The 14,532-nt window shown below is 38.7% G+C and overlaps 1 protein-coding gene across 1 annotated transcript in view; it reads left to right on the top strand.

Annotated features, from left to right (window-relative positions):
• The window catches only part of LOC139216656 (testis-expressed protein 264 homolog), a 28,415-nt gene that overhangs the window by 3,946 nt on the left and 9,937 nt on the right, over positions 1-14,532 (top strand). The window contains exon 2 of the mRNA XM_070847849.1: positions 2,030-2,251. Coding sequence (XP_070703950.1) covers positions 2,030-2,251 — 222 coding nt within the window. The remainder of the gene's footprint in view (positions 1-2,029; positions 2,252-14,532) is intronic.

Below are 14,532 nucleotides of genomic sequence, written 5' to 3'. Positions count from 1 at the left end.
TGATGTGGTTCCTTCACTTGAACTTTCTGCACTAGATGAACAGTCCGTGTGTTGAAGAAACATGAAAATACAGCATACTCGTGTCTTGATGAGTGTGGAGGGGCAAAACAAAGATTGTGGACAGAGGCTTGTGCTTTTGGGCGGTGGTTCTTTGTTCTGGACTCCCTACATGGATCCCTGTGATGATTAATAAATCCGCTTGGCTCGGACTTCCCACTGTGAGCCCCCAAAACATCCAAAGTGTCAAAAACATCCTCATGTGTAAAGTTTCTCAAATGTACAGTAGATGTGGATCTTACAGTAAGGCCGGCCAAGCAATTAACTGGACAAAATCTGTATCTGTTGTACGTGACAAAGTGATTGGATTATTTCAGTGCACGTAATATAGGTTTGGAAACTGTTCTGATGTCAGACTGAATGCAGTATTAACTCCTCCATAATGTGATTGAAACTAAGATTCTCTACTTGGAAACTGATTGACCAAATTTGCTAATTATAGCCTGTGGACTATTGTTTCCCTAGTTACAAAGACACAACCCTCAGGCTGCGGGTAACTTCATAATAATAATAATTTTTATAATAATAATAATTATTATTAATTAATCTGCAGACCATTTTCTCAATTAATTAATAAATCATTTGAATAAAATGGCAAGAATCATTGTTGAAGTCATCAGGTGTCTTGTTTTGTCCGACCAACAGTCAGATATTTAGTTTACAATGATTGGAGAAGCTGCAACCAGAGAGTATTTGGCATTAGTTGCGTAAAGAATGACCAAACAGTTAACAACCAAAAAATATGCAGTTAATCGACTAATTGATCAATTGATTAATTTTTGCTGGTCTACAGATTAATCTGTAACATGGTCACAGGGCACGGTGAAGCTGTTGGTTTCACTATAGAATCAGAATAAAAACTTCAGAATTAATCGCAAAGTTGCACAAAATTACAGCCAGTTATAATCAGTCCTCGAGCTGAGATTTAAGTTGACTAGTACATGATTCACAGTAAAACTCAAAATAGGATCATCTGTTGTTCATCTGCTGGTGTGAAATAGATCTTGGGTCAGAAATAGATGCAGATCACTCACTTTCTCCGTGTCAGTGTGTGTTTGAAACTTTGAATGTGCAGTTGTGTGAAAAGCTTAGTCTGCACCACACTTCTACCCATGACTGGCCTTGCATGTTGAGGAACAGAGGAGAAAATAGACATTCTCAGACACACGGGCTGTGCTTGAAGCGTAGCATTGATAGGTTTAGGACCATTCCTTCTTATTTATTACATGAGTTTTCAGTGGTGCTCAGCTCAGCACAGTGGGGAGAGAGTCTTGGATGTCCCAAGAGTATTCATTTGTAAAGAGTGTCTTCCTTTTCTTCTTTTTTAATGGGCACCAGGGTGCTCAGAATGGGGGAAGGAGCAGTAATTGCTGCACTGCCAAACGCTCCAATCAGAACTCCAATTGATGAGTATATTTATTCCATAAATTTGGCTCCTGGCTGACATCAGAGAAGATATCATTCTTTGGCTAACGTCCCACTGTTTTGTGCATTATTTTCTGCCTTATATTGCACCCTAGTGTTTATGACTCAGCCCGCAGATACAGGTACTTTGGAAATGTTGATGGTAGGTGGCATTTCAGGCTTTTCTTTGAGATTTCATTGAGATTGACTGGCACGAGGAAAGGTGACGTACAATGGAGTGTTTTTGTGCAATCAGCTCCCAGCAAACATTAGGAATTATTCTGAAATAGCCAGATAGGAGTTTTTTGGTTGAGAGCATTTATCTGTCTGTCAGTGCTGCTGCTGTCATATTAGTGGCTCTGTATAATTATGACATTTGGAATCAGTATAATGAGGAAATCTATCTATCTATCTATCTATCTATCTATCTATCTATCTATCTATCTATCTATCTATCTATCTATCTATCTATCTATCTATCTCCTTTAAACTACTCATCAGTCTATCTAGTTTATACGTTCTCTCTTACCAATTTTAATCGATTTCTTTATTTGATCCTCGTTTCTAGGTGCCGGGACCACAATGCCGCTATGCTGTTGGCAGTATTCTGAGCGAGGGAGAAAACAAGGCAGATGAGGAGCTTGTGAAGAGCTATGAGACATCAGGCTTTAATGTCTTTTCCTTTCCCGAAGTCACACATGTGGTGACTACCTCGTTTCCCCACAGGACGTTTTTCTCTGTCCTTCTGGGAGTAAGAAGAGTTTATCCACGGCTGGAGCACTACATCAAGGTACTATTTGGACTTTTTTTCTAAAACCAATCATTTGAAGTTTTTGAATTTATCTTTTACCTGCAAGATTTCAAGCACAAGATAATTATAATAATCCAAATATTTTCTATGTATTTGTGTGTACAAAGCCTGGTTTGTATATGAAAGGTGTCTTTTGTGATCTAAATGTATGGCTAAAGAAAAACAGACGTCATCTTTGTGCATCACAGTTAAGCGTACGGTATCTTCACACAACCAGCTTCATCAGCATCAGCCTCAAGCCCATCACATTATCCCATGGGCCTCCCTTTCTCACAAGTGTCTTTGCTACACAACACACATAGCACCATTAAAACGCTCATAGAACACAGCTTACAGATAAAAGATAGGACGATTTCAGCGTTTCCATCCACAAAATATCTAAATAACCAGTATGAGCCACCGCCTGTGTGCTTATTTTAGTGATAGGAAAACAGAAAAGGAAATGTTCGATGTGAAATATATGGATGATACAATGAATCATCACTAACTCTAAAGTGTGTTTACATCAAGCAATTAAATGATCAATATCTAACCTCATGATGGTCACATGCACACCTGAGTCATGCTGTGTGTTTTCAGGCAGCACAAAGTTAAAATGTTTTTTGTTAAAAGCTGAGCAAGTCAAATCTTTTCTTTACACTTCCTGGAAGCCTTCTTTGCAGCAACCCCTGGAGCGTTGGGAGGTGTGTGTTAGGTGGTGCAGCAGGAAGAGATTTATGGTTCGAAAGGAGATGTGAACTTGGAAGACAAAGGAGGAAAAAGAAAGAGAACAATTTGAGCTCCTTTTTACACGTTATGATGAATGATATTGCAGTGCTGCTCGAGGGATGCTGGGAAAGTGAGTCATTGTGATGAGCAGAGAGTTTTGTGGATACGGTTTAATTATGCGGCGTGCTAAAAACAGGTGGCAACACCACAGGTTGTCTCAATCACTCTGCTTCTGCTGGAGGAATGTGTTTGTGTGTCCTGTCTGGCTCGCTCGACCATCTGCTTGGACACTGTTTAAATCTGGCTCTGCTCCAGTGGCACTTAGCCTGTCTGAAAGGTCAGCTTACACAGTCATCAAACTGGACATCAGTCTCCTTCACCAGCAATATAAAATCTTCTTCTGATCTTTGTTTCTCCACTTGTTGTCCACATATAATTTACTCATTAATAAATGATAATATCCACTAAAGTTTGATGATCTTTGACACACTGGTGACTTTCTCTACTTTTGATACATAGATTGGAATTTTACAATATATGGGATTCCTCCAAATATACTCAGCATAATACAACAGCCCTGAATTAACTCAGCCTTTCATGAAGATCATAATGATCATGTTTTGTTGCAACTGTTTTAGAGAGGTGTTGATTCAGCGTCACACAAAGTTCTCTCTGAAACAGTTTCAACAAGCCAAAACTTTCCAACCTTCATGGAGGACGAATTTGCCAGAGGGTTAGACCGTTGTTTTGTTGTTGTTGTTCTCATTCTACAGTTATTTAAATACAGCTGTGTTATCTTCAATATCAGTTCAGCATGAATGATTTAATCATCAAGCATCAGTTGAAGTGAATGGCCTTAAATGATTTTAACCAACCACTGAAATCTATTTCTAATTCAAATGCCCTGTGTACTTTATGAACAAATTATGAAACACTACAACATTTGAGTTCACTATAAATAGTTTATTAGTGTAGACAATTCAACAGCAGTATGTAAACTAAAATATGGCTCACATTTAACAGAGGCAGCATAATAGCAGAAATAGCTCTCAATAGGTTCCTTTCAGTGAATAAAGCATGCTGTTGATGGCTGACACTTTGCAGCATGTCCCAAGTGGTGAGACCTTTTCAAACAAGCCCATCAGCATTTAGCATGCCTGGCTTGTCATGGCAGAATGATTTCTGTCTCTGAGACACTTTTGAGTTGCTGCCCCATGGTCGGCCATGATATTTGCCTAGTCAGACCATCGATCGGCCCCAGTGTTTTTCTTCAGTGCCTTGGCTTTTTAGTGGTGGGCTACATCGCAGATGCCTTGGCATCTTGAGACTCGAGCACGGTGGCTAGGCCTTCAGACTGGATTGGGGACTGGGGTGGGAGGATAATATTGCTGACATTCACAGAGATCTAAAGGTTTGCGAAAGGCAGACGATGGAACATTTGTTCGCTTGAGGGCACTGAAATTTCTTGCCAGCACAGAGGTTCTGAGCTGAATATAAAGCGAGTTTCCCTTTGTTCCTTAGAAATGGCCTTTTTTAGCTACTGACACACTCGGTAAAGTGATCATAAAGTCTTCCTTAGCATGGTAGAGAAGGAAGCTTCATTTTTGGGGTGGTAATAAGGTGCTGCCTCTCACAATTCTTATTAGTGTCGCCTACATGAGAGTGATGCAAAGCAGTGCACAGATGCTAGTCCGCAGGGCCTGTTAAACATGCAGGCTTTTAGCTAATGGTGACGTACACTGAGAAAGGTCAGAAAAGGTTATGGGGTTTATATGCTGGACAAAGTAATGGAGGCAGTGTCATATGCTGAAAGATTGAGAGGGGAAACTTTAATTGTAAGTATAATTCTGGAGGTTTACGCTGAAATTAGTACACTGTAGAAAGTAAGTAGTGAAGTTAAATTCAAAGCTCCTCAGGGTGCTTTTCATGCAGAACTGTTTGACTTGTATTCAAGTTTTCAGAAGTCGGACATATTTCTTTTGTCTGTTTCAGTTGTAATTTATGACACTAATTACATGCAAGGATCAAGCCACGATGAGTCATTAGCAAACTGTCAGCTTTTATGAAATGTTACATTTCCACCTACAAAATTACTTCCACAAGTTTCTGTCAGAGAGGAACTTAAAATTGTCCAACCTGTACATGTTTGTCTCAGTTACATTTAGTCAGAGACCACCTGCTGTGGCAGCTTTCTGTGACTGACAAAAGTTTCTTCAGTTCAAGTCCAACTTTTCCAAATCCTAATTGCAATAATGGCACATGAACTATGGCATAAAAGATACAGTTGCATGCACAATTCAAAATGCATCAAACACTGAATTCATGTCAGTAAGTAACAATTCATATTAATGAAAAACATACTTATTATGATATATTTTCAATATATTTAAGACTCCACATGTAGCAGCAGAATTTTTAGTTCATTGTCCGTCATCTTTGACATATCCAAAATGTCATAAAAACATATAAGATTAATCTCTCAAGAGTAATTGCTGTAGTCACTAGTAAGCTGCTACCTGGTCAGGCACCATGCCTGTGTCTGTGTTATTGCTGAAAGCTCCATCTCCAACAACCTCAAATATATGTGTGCTGGTTTTATTTCCTCATTATATTTATAATTTGTGTATAATCATGTGTATCTCACTGCTAATTAACCTAATCCGAATCCTTTGTTGTGGTGCCTCCCGATACCTGTCACCAACAACAGGCACCATTTTATTAAAGTTAAAATTATGTGAACAAATTGAGGAGTTAAAAATAAAAATGAGCTTAATTACTATTTATGCAATAAAAATGGGCCCTTAACATTTAAATTGATTTGCCAAGCATGGTGTTATTTCTTCTCATAATGAGAAAAATTTAGTTTTAATTAAATGTAATGAACTCAATATCTCTAGTTTTTTATTTTATTTTAGACCAGTTAACTGTATTGTACAATATATTGTGTTGTTACGAAGTCATTGGGCATTCATAAGTCATTTGTGTCAAGTGTGTTGCATCATGATCCTGCGAGCTCACTCTTCCCACAGGACGCTCTGTGGAGTTTGCCCGTCAAATGTTCAAACATGACTTTCATCCTCCCGCAGCTGGGAATCTACTGCTGGTGTTAAATGTCACATCTACATATGATTGATCTGATTTAAACTTTATCTTCTGTTGCACTGTCGCTCTGAATCAAGATCAGGAAGTAGAGTGTGATTACAATATAGTTATTTTTAGATATGGGACAAATTGTTTTATGCCAGTGGCCATCTTATCAATCACTTAAGATGGGAAGATGTATGATGTCTACTTTACTAATCTGTGATTGTGTGTTTTTTTAGTTTACTCCGTTGTTTGTGTTGTTTTTTGTAATGCTGATACAGTGACAATATGTTTTACAACTCCAGTAGCCCTGTAAATAACAGCCATTGTGCCTTCTGTCTTAGGACTCAACTCCCTTAAAGTGAGATACAGAATACTTGAAGCTCACGTTTCTTATTAGCTGCAGACTGAAGTAAGTCTAGCCCAAATCTCTCAAAAATCACACCAGTAAAACCTTCAGATCTTTAGAAATATGTGGAAAACTGGTTGGGATGAAAAATAGAAAGGTATTTCTTTCATTCAAAAGCAACCTGGAAATACTTTGAAACCACTCTGCAGTGTTAAACCTGCTGCTGACATATTTGTGATTGGATGATTTACCAAAGCAAAATCCAAAGGTCTTTCACAAATCGTAGAGGTTTTAGCTCTATTAGGGCTTTATATTGCGTTCATATAACTCTTTCCAACAACTGCTTGGTTTGTGTAGCTGTGTTGTGTTTCTGCTATACAGAAGAAAAGAACACGCACATTCATTCTCATACGTCGGCTACCATATTCCAACAATTTAGTCGTGTCTTTTGTTGAGATAGACATGCAAATTAAATGAATTTGCTCCAGTGTCCTCTTGAGGGATTTTCTGAAAAGCAATCCAAGAGGCAATTTTGAACCATTCAAGTATGAGTCTGACAACAGGGTGGGGGCACCTAACCAAGGTGCAGAGGTTTGGGACCTCAGTTAGCAAACTAAAGAAAATGGGAAAGATAAAAAAAGAGGCTTAGGACTTAACTGCTTTATTCAGCCCAGTGACTTTCAAACAGTCCTTGTTCATTTGTCAGGCCTGAATAAATCTGTGTAAAGAGTGTTGTTGCTTGAGTGACACCTGGATTGTTCGTACTGGCAGTGACTACTGTCAGTCATTATGCCCTCAGCCCCTTTGAACTGTTTTTTCCCCTCGAGCCTTTGAAATGAAATGTAGACTATAAAAGAGCAGTTGAGATACTATGTTCCATCATCCGCCCCTCTAAGTGAAGCAATAGGACTTTTAGAAAAATGTCTGAAAAGACTGTTGTACTATTTAGGAAACACTATTGTAGTTCTACCATTCTGACATTCAAAATAACCATGTGACAAAGCAAAACAGAAGAAAGAAGAATTGCCGCATTATTATGGAGGCTTTATTGAATGTGGTTAGAGCAGTAATATAAGATAAGACAAGCCTGGATTGATCCCCAGAGAAGACATTTGTTTGTTGCAACAGCTCAAGATCAGGAATTAGTACAGATACGTAGAAAGTAAAAGAAGAGACAAAAGTACAGAAGTGCAGGTAAAGACACAGTGGTGCAGTTTATGTGAGAGTGGAGTCAACAAGTCGATGTGAACAGTGAACACCAGAACCTGGTTTGTCTGCATTGCTTTGGACATGTAATATAGGTTTATTGTGCAATAATAATAGAATAGAGTGCAAAGTCAAAGAAACATTAACATAATACATTATAATAATATAATATGGGATATAAGACATTATAAGCCAAATTTTAATACTATAGAATAACACAATATGTAGTATACCACAGAAATATAACAGAATAGACTACAAAGTCAAGTGTTGTATAGTATAACAAATATCAGCAGAGGGGAGAGTGGCATGAGTGTCTCAAGTGTATCAAACACTGTGGAGAAATGGGTCTGTGTGTGTTGTATGATGTTATAGTCTGTGATCTCCACTGCAGTTATACACTTTCATAGCAGCAGGTACAGATGAGTGCCTGAAGTGCTCCGTTTTGCACCAGGGTGGGATGATCTGGTGGCTGAATGAGCTGCCCATCTCCCACAGCTCGTCTTAAAGGGGGTCAGAGTGGTTTTCTGGGATGGCTTTGATCTTGTCCTTCATCCATTTCTCTGCCACAGACTTCAGATTGTCCAGCTCCAGTTAGACCACAAAGCTGGCTTTCTTAACCAGCTTATTTGCTCTGCTGGCCTCAGCAGCCTTGATCCTACCACCTCAGCACACCACAGCAATGAACGGTGTGCGGGCTCCCACATACTGTTAGAAGGAGCCTGTTGCACACAGTGAAGAATATTAATCTCCTCAGGTGTAACAGTGTGCTCTGTCCCTTCCTGAAGAGGGTGTCAGCCTTGTGTGATCGGTCCAGTTTTTTGTTGATTTTGACCTCAAGGAACGTGTATGAATCCACCCTCTCATTTTAAAGCCTAGTATCAAGCTACTGTTGCCAATAGGCGTAGTACCAGACACCAGTAAAAACTAAGGAAAATGTATTTTTAACATTAGACAATAGTCACATAAAGTTTTCAATTTTTATAATTTAATGACTATTAGAATATTGGAAAATCATGACCACTCCCAACAGGGGATAAGAGTGGCACTGAGGGTGCCACTTCCCCATGCCTAAACCTAACCAATCAAAGGCCCCCTTACCTGAACCTAAGCAATGAAGGGTTCTGAAGTGTCTAAACTTAAAAAGTCAAAGTACATGTCAAATAATTTGTTCCCAAAGGTGGCGTCTTTGATTTGAGATAGTTCTTACTACTCTGATGTAGGTTTACGTCTTTATTTTTCTTATCAGTTTGTTTTCAATAAGTAATGTGATGCCATAAAAAGTTGGTGAAACGTTGTGATTGACAGCCAACTCATGGTTGGGTCATGCGCTCTGGAGCTGCGATCACTACTTTGCAGACTCTGGTTCTAAATAAAGTCACCAGCACTAAGATGGCAACGGCTGTATCTGGGGAATTTTGGCTTCATTTTTGTACCTTGGAAGGAAGCGTCATCCATCCTTATATACAGTCTGTGTTTCAGCTCAGTAGAAAATTCTGAGTCCCCTTGAAGGATAGGAGCAGGCTTGCTGCAGCCTGTCATCCGTTAATCCATTCCACACCTCCTTCGAACTGTTCTGTCTCATTTTGGCCTCAATCTTCTCCCTGTACTTGTTCCTGGCCTCTCTCAGTTTCCTGTTCAACTCCAGTGGAGGAAAAGTAATGGAGTGAATGTAAATTGCTAGGCAGAGGAGGATCGTATGTCTCTGATGGAGTGGTATGCTCCATGATCTTACAGATCACTGTCATTAACGCACGGGCTACAGGAAGCGGTCAAATGTCGTTATCCCCTGAATTACACGTTCTGTTTTGCAACTGAGTGCTACTATTGGCTTTGTAGTGCCCCTTGAGTCACATATTTAAGTGCTTTAACAGAAGAAAAGCATCAGCAAATGGCAATTTTGATTCAAAGATCACTGCTTCAGTTTTTATGACTTCTAGAATACCTGAAGTGAAAATTCCACTACTTTTACATATCTGTCTGTTTACAGGTCTTATACATAGACATATATGAAAAAAGTTGTACAAAGCATGTGGCTCCTGAAGAAGTGCACTGAATCTGACAAATTACTGTGAGTTTGTTAGTTGCAGTTGGAGTTCAACACTTTAAAAAAATTGTGGGGGCGTCAAGTTACAAAGTTAGTAACAAAGTGCGCTTCCCAGACTTCTGTAGCCTGCCCCTTATTTCTGCTTGAGGTGAGAGGTTATTATTAGCATTACTACCAGCATAACACACCAACATCTCCAACCGAGTGGTCAGTGGTTGAGTTGTATTGTGGGGATATAGGTGCCTTGTTTAGACAAGACTTTGTGGAATTAAAAAGACGATATCTCTTGTTCCGCTGATTTTAATTATTCTTTTAACTGTTCAACAAGTCTGATATTACCAGAGAGCAGTTTTAGTCCAGTGTGGAAGTTTTGGTGATATTTCAATTTCATTTTGCAGTTTCTGTTTTTCCTCAGAAAAACCAGAAAAACTTCAATGTCCTTTGGGATAAGATAGACGGCTTGGCCTTATGGTTTTGTTATCTGTAAGAGAAGCTGCCTCTGTGTCCTACAGCCACTGAAAGACTGCTGTCACTATCAACCATCAGGTGATGCCTTTGAAGTCATTTTTACTTACTGCAGTCTAAGTGGTAGTGTCCCTGCAGCGTTTAGCACCACAATATGTCTGGGTTTGATTCGATGGATGTTATTTTTCCGTTCTATTTGCCACACTTCTTTGTTTGCTGCAAGTATTATGGGAGAGAAATCTGCTACACAATTGTCCTTCACATTCATTGACCCTTGTGAAGTGCAATCTGAACTGAAATACTCTTGTATTTTTATTGGCGCTAATCAATACCATTACTGAATACCCTGTATTGTATATACTAGACAAATATGTAGCTACACAGGCAAGGACAGTAAAACTTGTTTTGTATACAATGTTGCAATTGCTATTTTAAAGCCTCAAGCCTTTTAAAGTTAATAGATTGTAGATGTATATTTCAAAGATGTTGCTCATCTGTGAAACCACTCATCTCTTGAGACCACACCAACACTGGAGTGAGGGGAAAATCCTTGAATTGAGTTCTGATCACTTTTGAGAGTTCACACAGCAGTTACCTTGAAGGAAAAACTATTATGCATTTTAATACTGGTAGCCTGCTAAGGTCATCTTATATATAGTATACTTGTCTCTGGCTACTTCTGGCTAAGTTTTTCCTGCCTTTTAAGTAGAACTACATTGCTTAACCTCCAGCGGCAATTCCGATAAAGTTCAAGTTTCTTTTACTACACGACTAGGCTGGTGGAATTACTCATTACATGAGTTTTGTAACTAAAGAAAAACTCCCAAAGAATTCTACCATTTTCCAAATGCAAAAGTCATTATATATTTACTATAATCTGCTTTGTAATGATTAGAGGAATAATATACAAACTTGCATTGGCTGTGGTTTTCATGGAATTAATTTAGCTCATTTTGTATTTTGCGTTAACACCCTGGATTAATGTGTCTTAATACTCACATCAACAGCTGATAGTTGACTAGAAATGGCTGGAGTGGTGGGTTTAGGGCTGCTAATTCTTGCTCACAGAAAATGCTAATTTATACTTAGTATATCTAAAAAGAAACCCTGTTTGCAGATCACTTGAACCAGTAAAATGGTTGGGAGCACTTATGTGCCACTTTGTTCCATCAGCTGTCCTCTTCACTGCTGACAGTGGTGTTTAGTTCCTTTTGCATTTCTCCTCAGGAGACAAGGGGGCCATTGCTGAGGCAGAGGTTGTTGTTTTGTTGTCTCAGTACTCTGACTGATCATTTGTCGGCTGTTTTCTTCTGAAAAGAAAATCTGTTTTCCCCCTCTCTCTCCCTGTGGGCAACAGATCTTCACTTTTCTCCATCTATTTTTCACTGTCTTTGATTCATCGAGGCTGACTCTTTCACTCTAAGGTAGGTGGTGCAATGCCCCCTGGGTTATCAACTGCCACTCTGAACTTTGCTTCTTTTAGACAGTAAAATGCTGAAAAATATTAAATAGTTTTTATTTTACTCCCTTAGAAATCTCTATTTTTCATTCTCACCACATGCATGAAATCTGTATTGGTCAGTACAACTGAAGCCCACTGGAGAATTGATTATTAGTAAAAAAAAAAAAAAAAAATGCATTGTGAGTACAGTCTTGCTACAGATTTGGCTCTTAAACCTAAAAGATATTTAAAAAATGATGAAAGTTTGATAATAGTCCAACTGAAATTCCAGTGAGATTATGTTACGACTTCTTCTTCATTGCATTTATTTTGTGGTTCAACATAGGCAGCATTTTCTTCACCAACTCAGCCTGATTCATTAATTTCTGTCCCTGTTGTTGCTGCACACCATGTCAGTAGCGTGGTCAGCATGGCAGTTAAGGTGCTACCACTATTACTGTAAAAGAGCTTGTTTTCTGTTTGACATGCTGCCTGTCTGCTGCTATGGAAAAGCAATTCTTACCGGGAAACTTGCAGTTTTGCTTTTCTCTTTTTCATACCTTTGTAAATTGCATTTATTTGGGTTTTAGACCAGATTATTATTCTAGTCTATTTGTCCCATTGTTGACGATTTCTGTTCTCATCTAAGGGGAATTTAGGGAGAATTGTGCTTAAGGTTCATCAGGATCTCCCAGTTATTTGGTCTTAAAGCTGATACTGCGTCCATTTATGGGCGTTCCTAAACCAAATCCCTGTGTAAAGGAAGGAATTCATGAATATTCAAAGTGGATGTGATTCATCAAGAGCCACCTGGGAAAAGCATGTCTTATTCCTTTGTGTGTTGGGAGTTCCACTTATAAATCTTCTAACACCTTAACTGTTTATTTTACTCTCATTACAGTCAAAACCACAGTAAGCACATCACGAATAACAGACCAAGATTACTTGTCAGTCTTTGAAACCACTTCACACAACTTAGTCTGATTTAAAATTTTATTTGATTAATTTGACTAGAACCATAGATGCAAATGGCACTACACAACAATGTAGTCCTTGCACTTGTTTTTTACTTTTTTCTTGCACTGACAAATTGTTTCCAATGGTACCGCACATCTTATGCTGTCAAAAAACTCATGTTAGCTAAACTTCAAGTCATGTAAAGTCTTATTGAACTACAATACTGTCGTTGTCTGGTTTTATCAGGAATCGGGGTACAGTGTTCATGGAAATAGCTGGCCCACAATGTGACCAGTGCATTTTCCAGCTGCAACAGCAAATAAAATGAATGTGTTTTTGTTGGATTATACATTTATGTGTGGTGTTGCACTATATGATGAACTGGTGTAGAGCCTCCATAGCTTTCTAGGAGAAGGTAACTTATCAAGCATAAGTGGATAGCTGTGTTGTACCGGGGGACCGGAAATCTTGTTTTAGAGCTCTAAAAATACCCGGTACAGTTTCATTTATTTATCCAAGGACACATGTGATGTATTTGCACAGGGGTCCCTTGCAGATGTTGTTCTCTGGAATAGGAACCTGGAAAGAGAGGGCACTAGCACATCCTCTTCTTCATGTGGACTATCCTTCACCAGTTCCCTCAGGACCCACTGCAGAGTGGCTACAAATACACAGCTAGCATGAGAAAGTGCTTGCGAGGTGATCAAACAGCTGTGTGTACGGACCTATGTACATTTTATGTATGCAATCCCCTACTCTCAAAACTAATTTCATTCATTTTTAATCCTTTGTTAATGCAGGTTTTCCTTCACAATGTTTCAGTATAACAAAGCACCATCACAACAAAGTTTATTTAATTGTGACATGTGAATTAGCTCAATAATTAAGCTTTTTATAACCCATTAACTGAGCTTTGGTGGGTGTGGTGGGTGCTGTTGAAGAGCAGCATCTACTGAAGATACTTCTGAGAAAAAAATTAGGCTTATTAGCATGGAATCAAAGTATGGAAGTATAAAAAGTCTCAAATTTCAATTTTGAAACATATTAGTGGTGATCGTCAGAATCATCAACATTTGAAAACAGCATAACATGCAGCAAAGATGGTTTTATCCAGTTCTGCTTCAGTGCTGTTTTCAAATTTTGAAACAATGAAATCAAAGTAAAGTGAGGTCAGGTTCTGTTGGCCCTTATAATTTCCCATGTCTATTGCCCTAATAATGCTACAAGGTAATAATGTTTTCATGCCAGAGAAACAAATAACCAACATATTTTTGTCCAGAAATATTGCCATTTTTGTGCTGTGCAGGATAAAAAGAAAAAAATGACCTTACTATGACCCTCTCACTCTGGCCCACCTCAAGTGCTCTCCTGGGCTCCTGAGGTCCTGATACTGCAGAGAAGAGTATGGAGAAAATCAAACGAAAATCAATAAGTACACTAGCCATAACCCCCTACCCAATTACAAAAGCCTACTGTGCACAGTTTGTCTCAGTGATTCAGCTGCTGGTCTCGTTATTTGCCTGCCCTCTGTCCCAGGTCCTCTGTTTATAAGACACAGAGAAACTGACCTCACCGCATAGCTAGGTTCACTGGGGTAGGTTGTTGTTTTACTCACCTAGCAGTCATTGTAAGAAATGGGTATAGGCGGTGGGTGCACCCACACATGTGTGTCCTCAGGTTGCAGTAAAAAATAAAATCAAGGTCTTTGAAAGGTCTTAAATACAGTACAGAATATCTTAACATGTTCTTAAAATGTTTGTACAACAACATAAACTGATCCATTCATAAGCTCTATTAACCAGTGTAAGCAGTTAAAACATTAAAGGGCAGCACCAACTGATTATTTTCTCACTGATTATCTTTCAATCTGCTGATTATTTGCTTTATTAATAAATAACTTATTTGGTGTAAAATGTCAGAAAATAGTGAGTCACTAGGAATCACACTTTCCTGAAGTCTTACATGACTACGTGATCTAAATTGCTTGTTTTGGCCGCCTAAAA

The sequence above is a fragment of the Pempheris klunzingeri genome, chromosome 2, assembly GCF_042242105.1.
Source record: "Pempheris klunzingeri isolate RE-2024b chromosome 2, fPemKlu1.hap1, whole genome shotgun sequence".
NCBI lineage: Eukaryota > Metazoa > Chordata > Actinopteri > Acropomatiformes > Pempheridae > Pempheris > Pempheris klunzingeri.
Note: the sequence above shows the minus strand (reverse complement) of the source record. Positions and strands in the feature narration are given on the sequence as shown.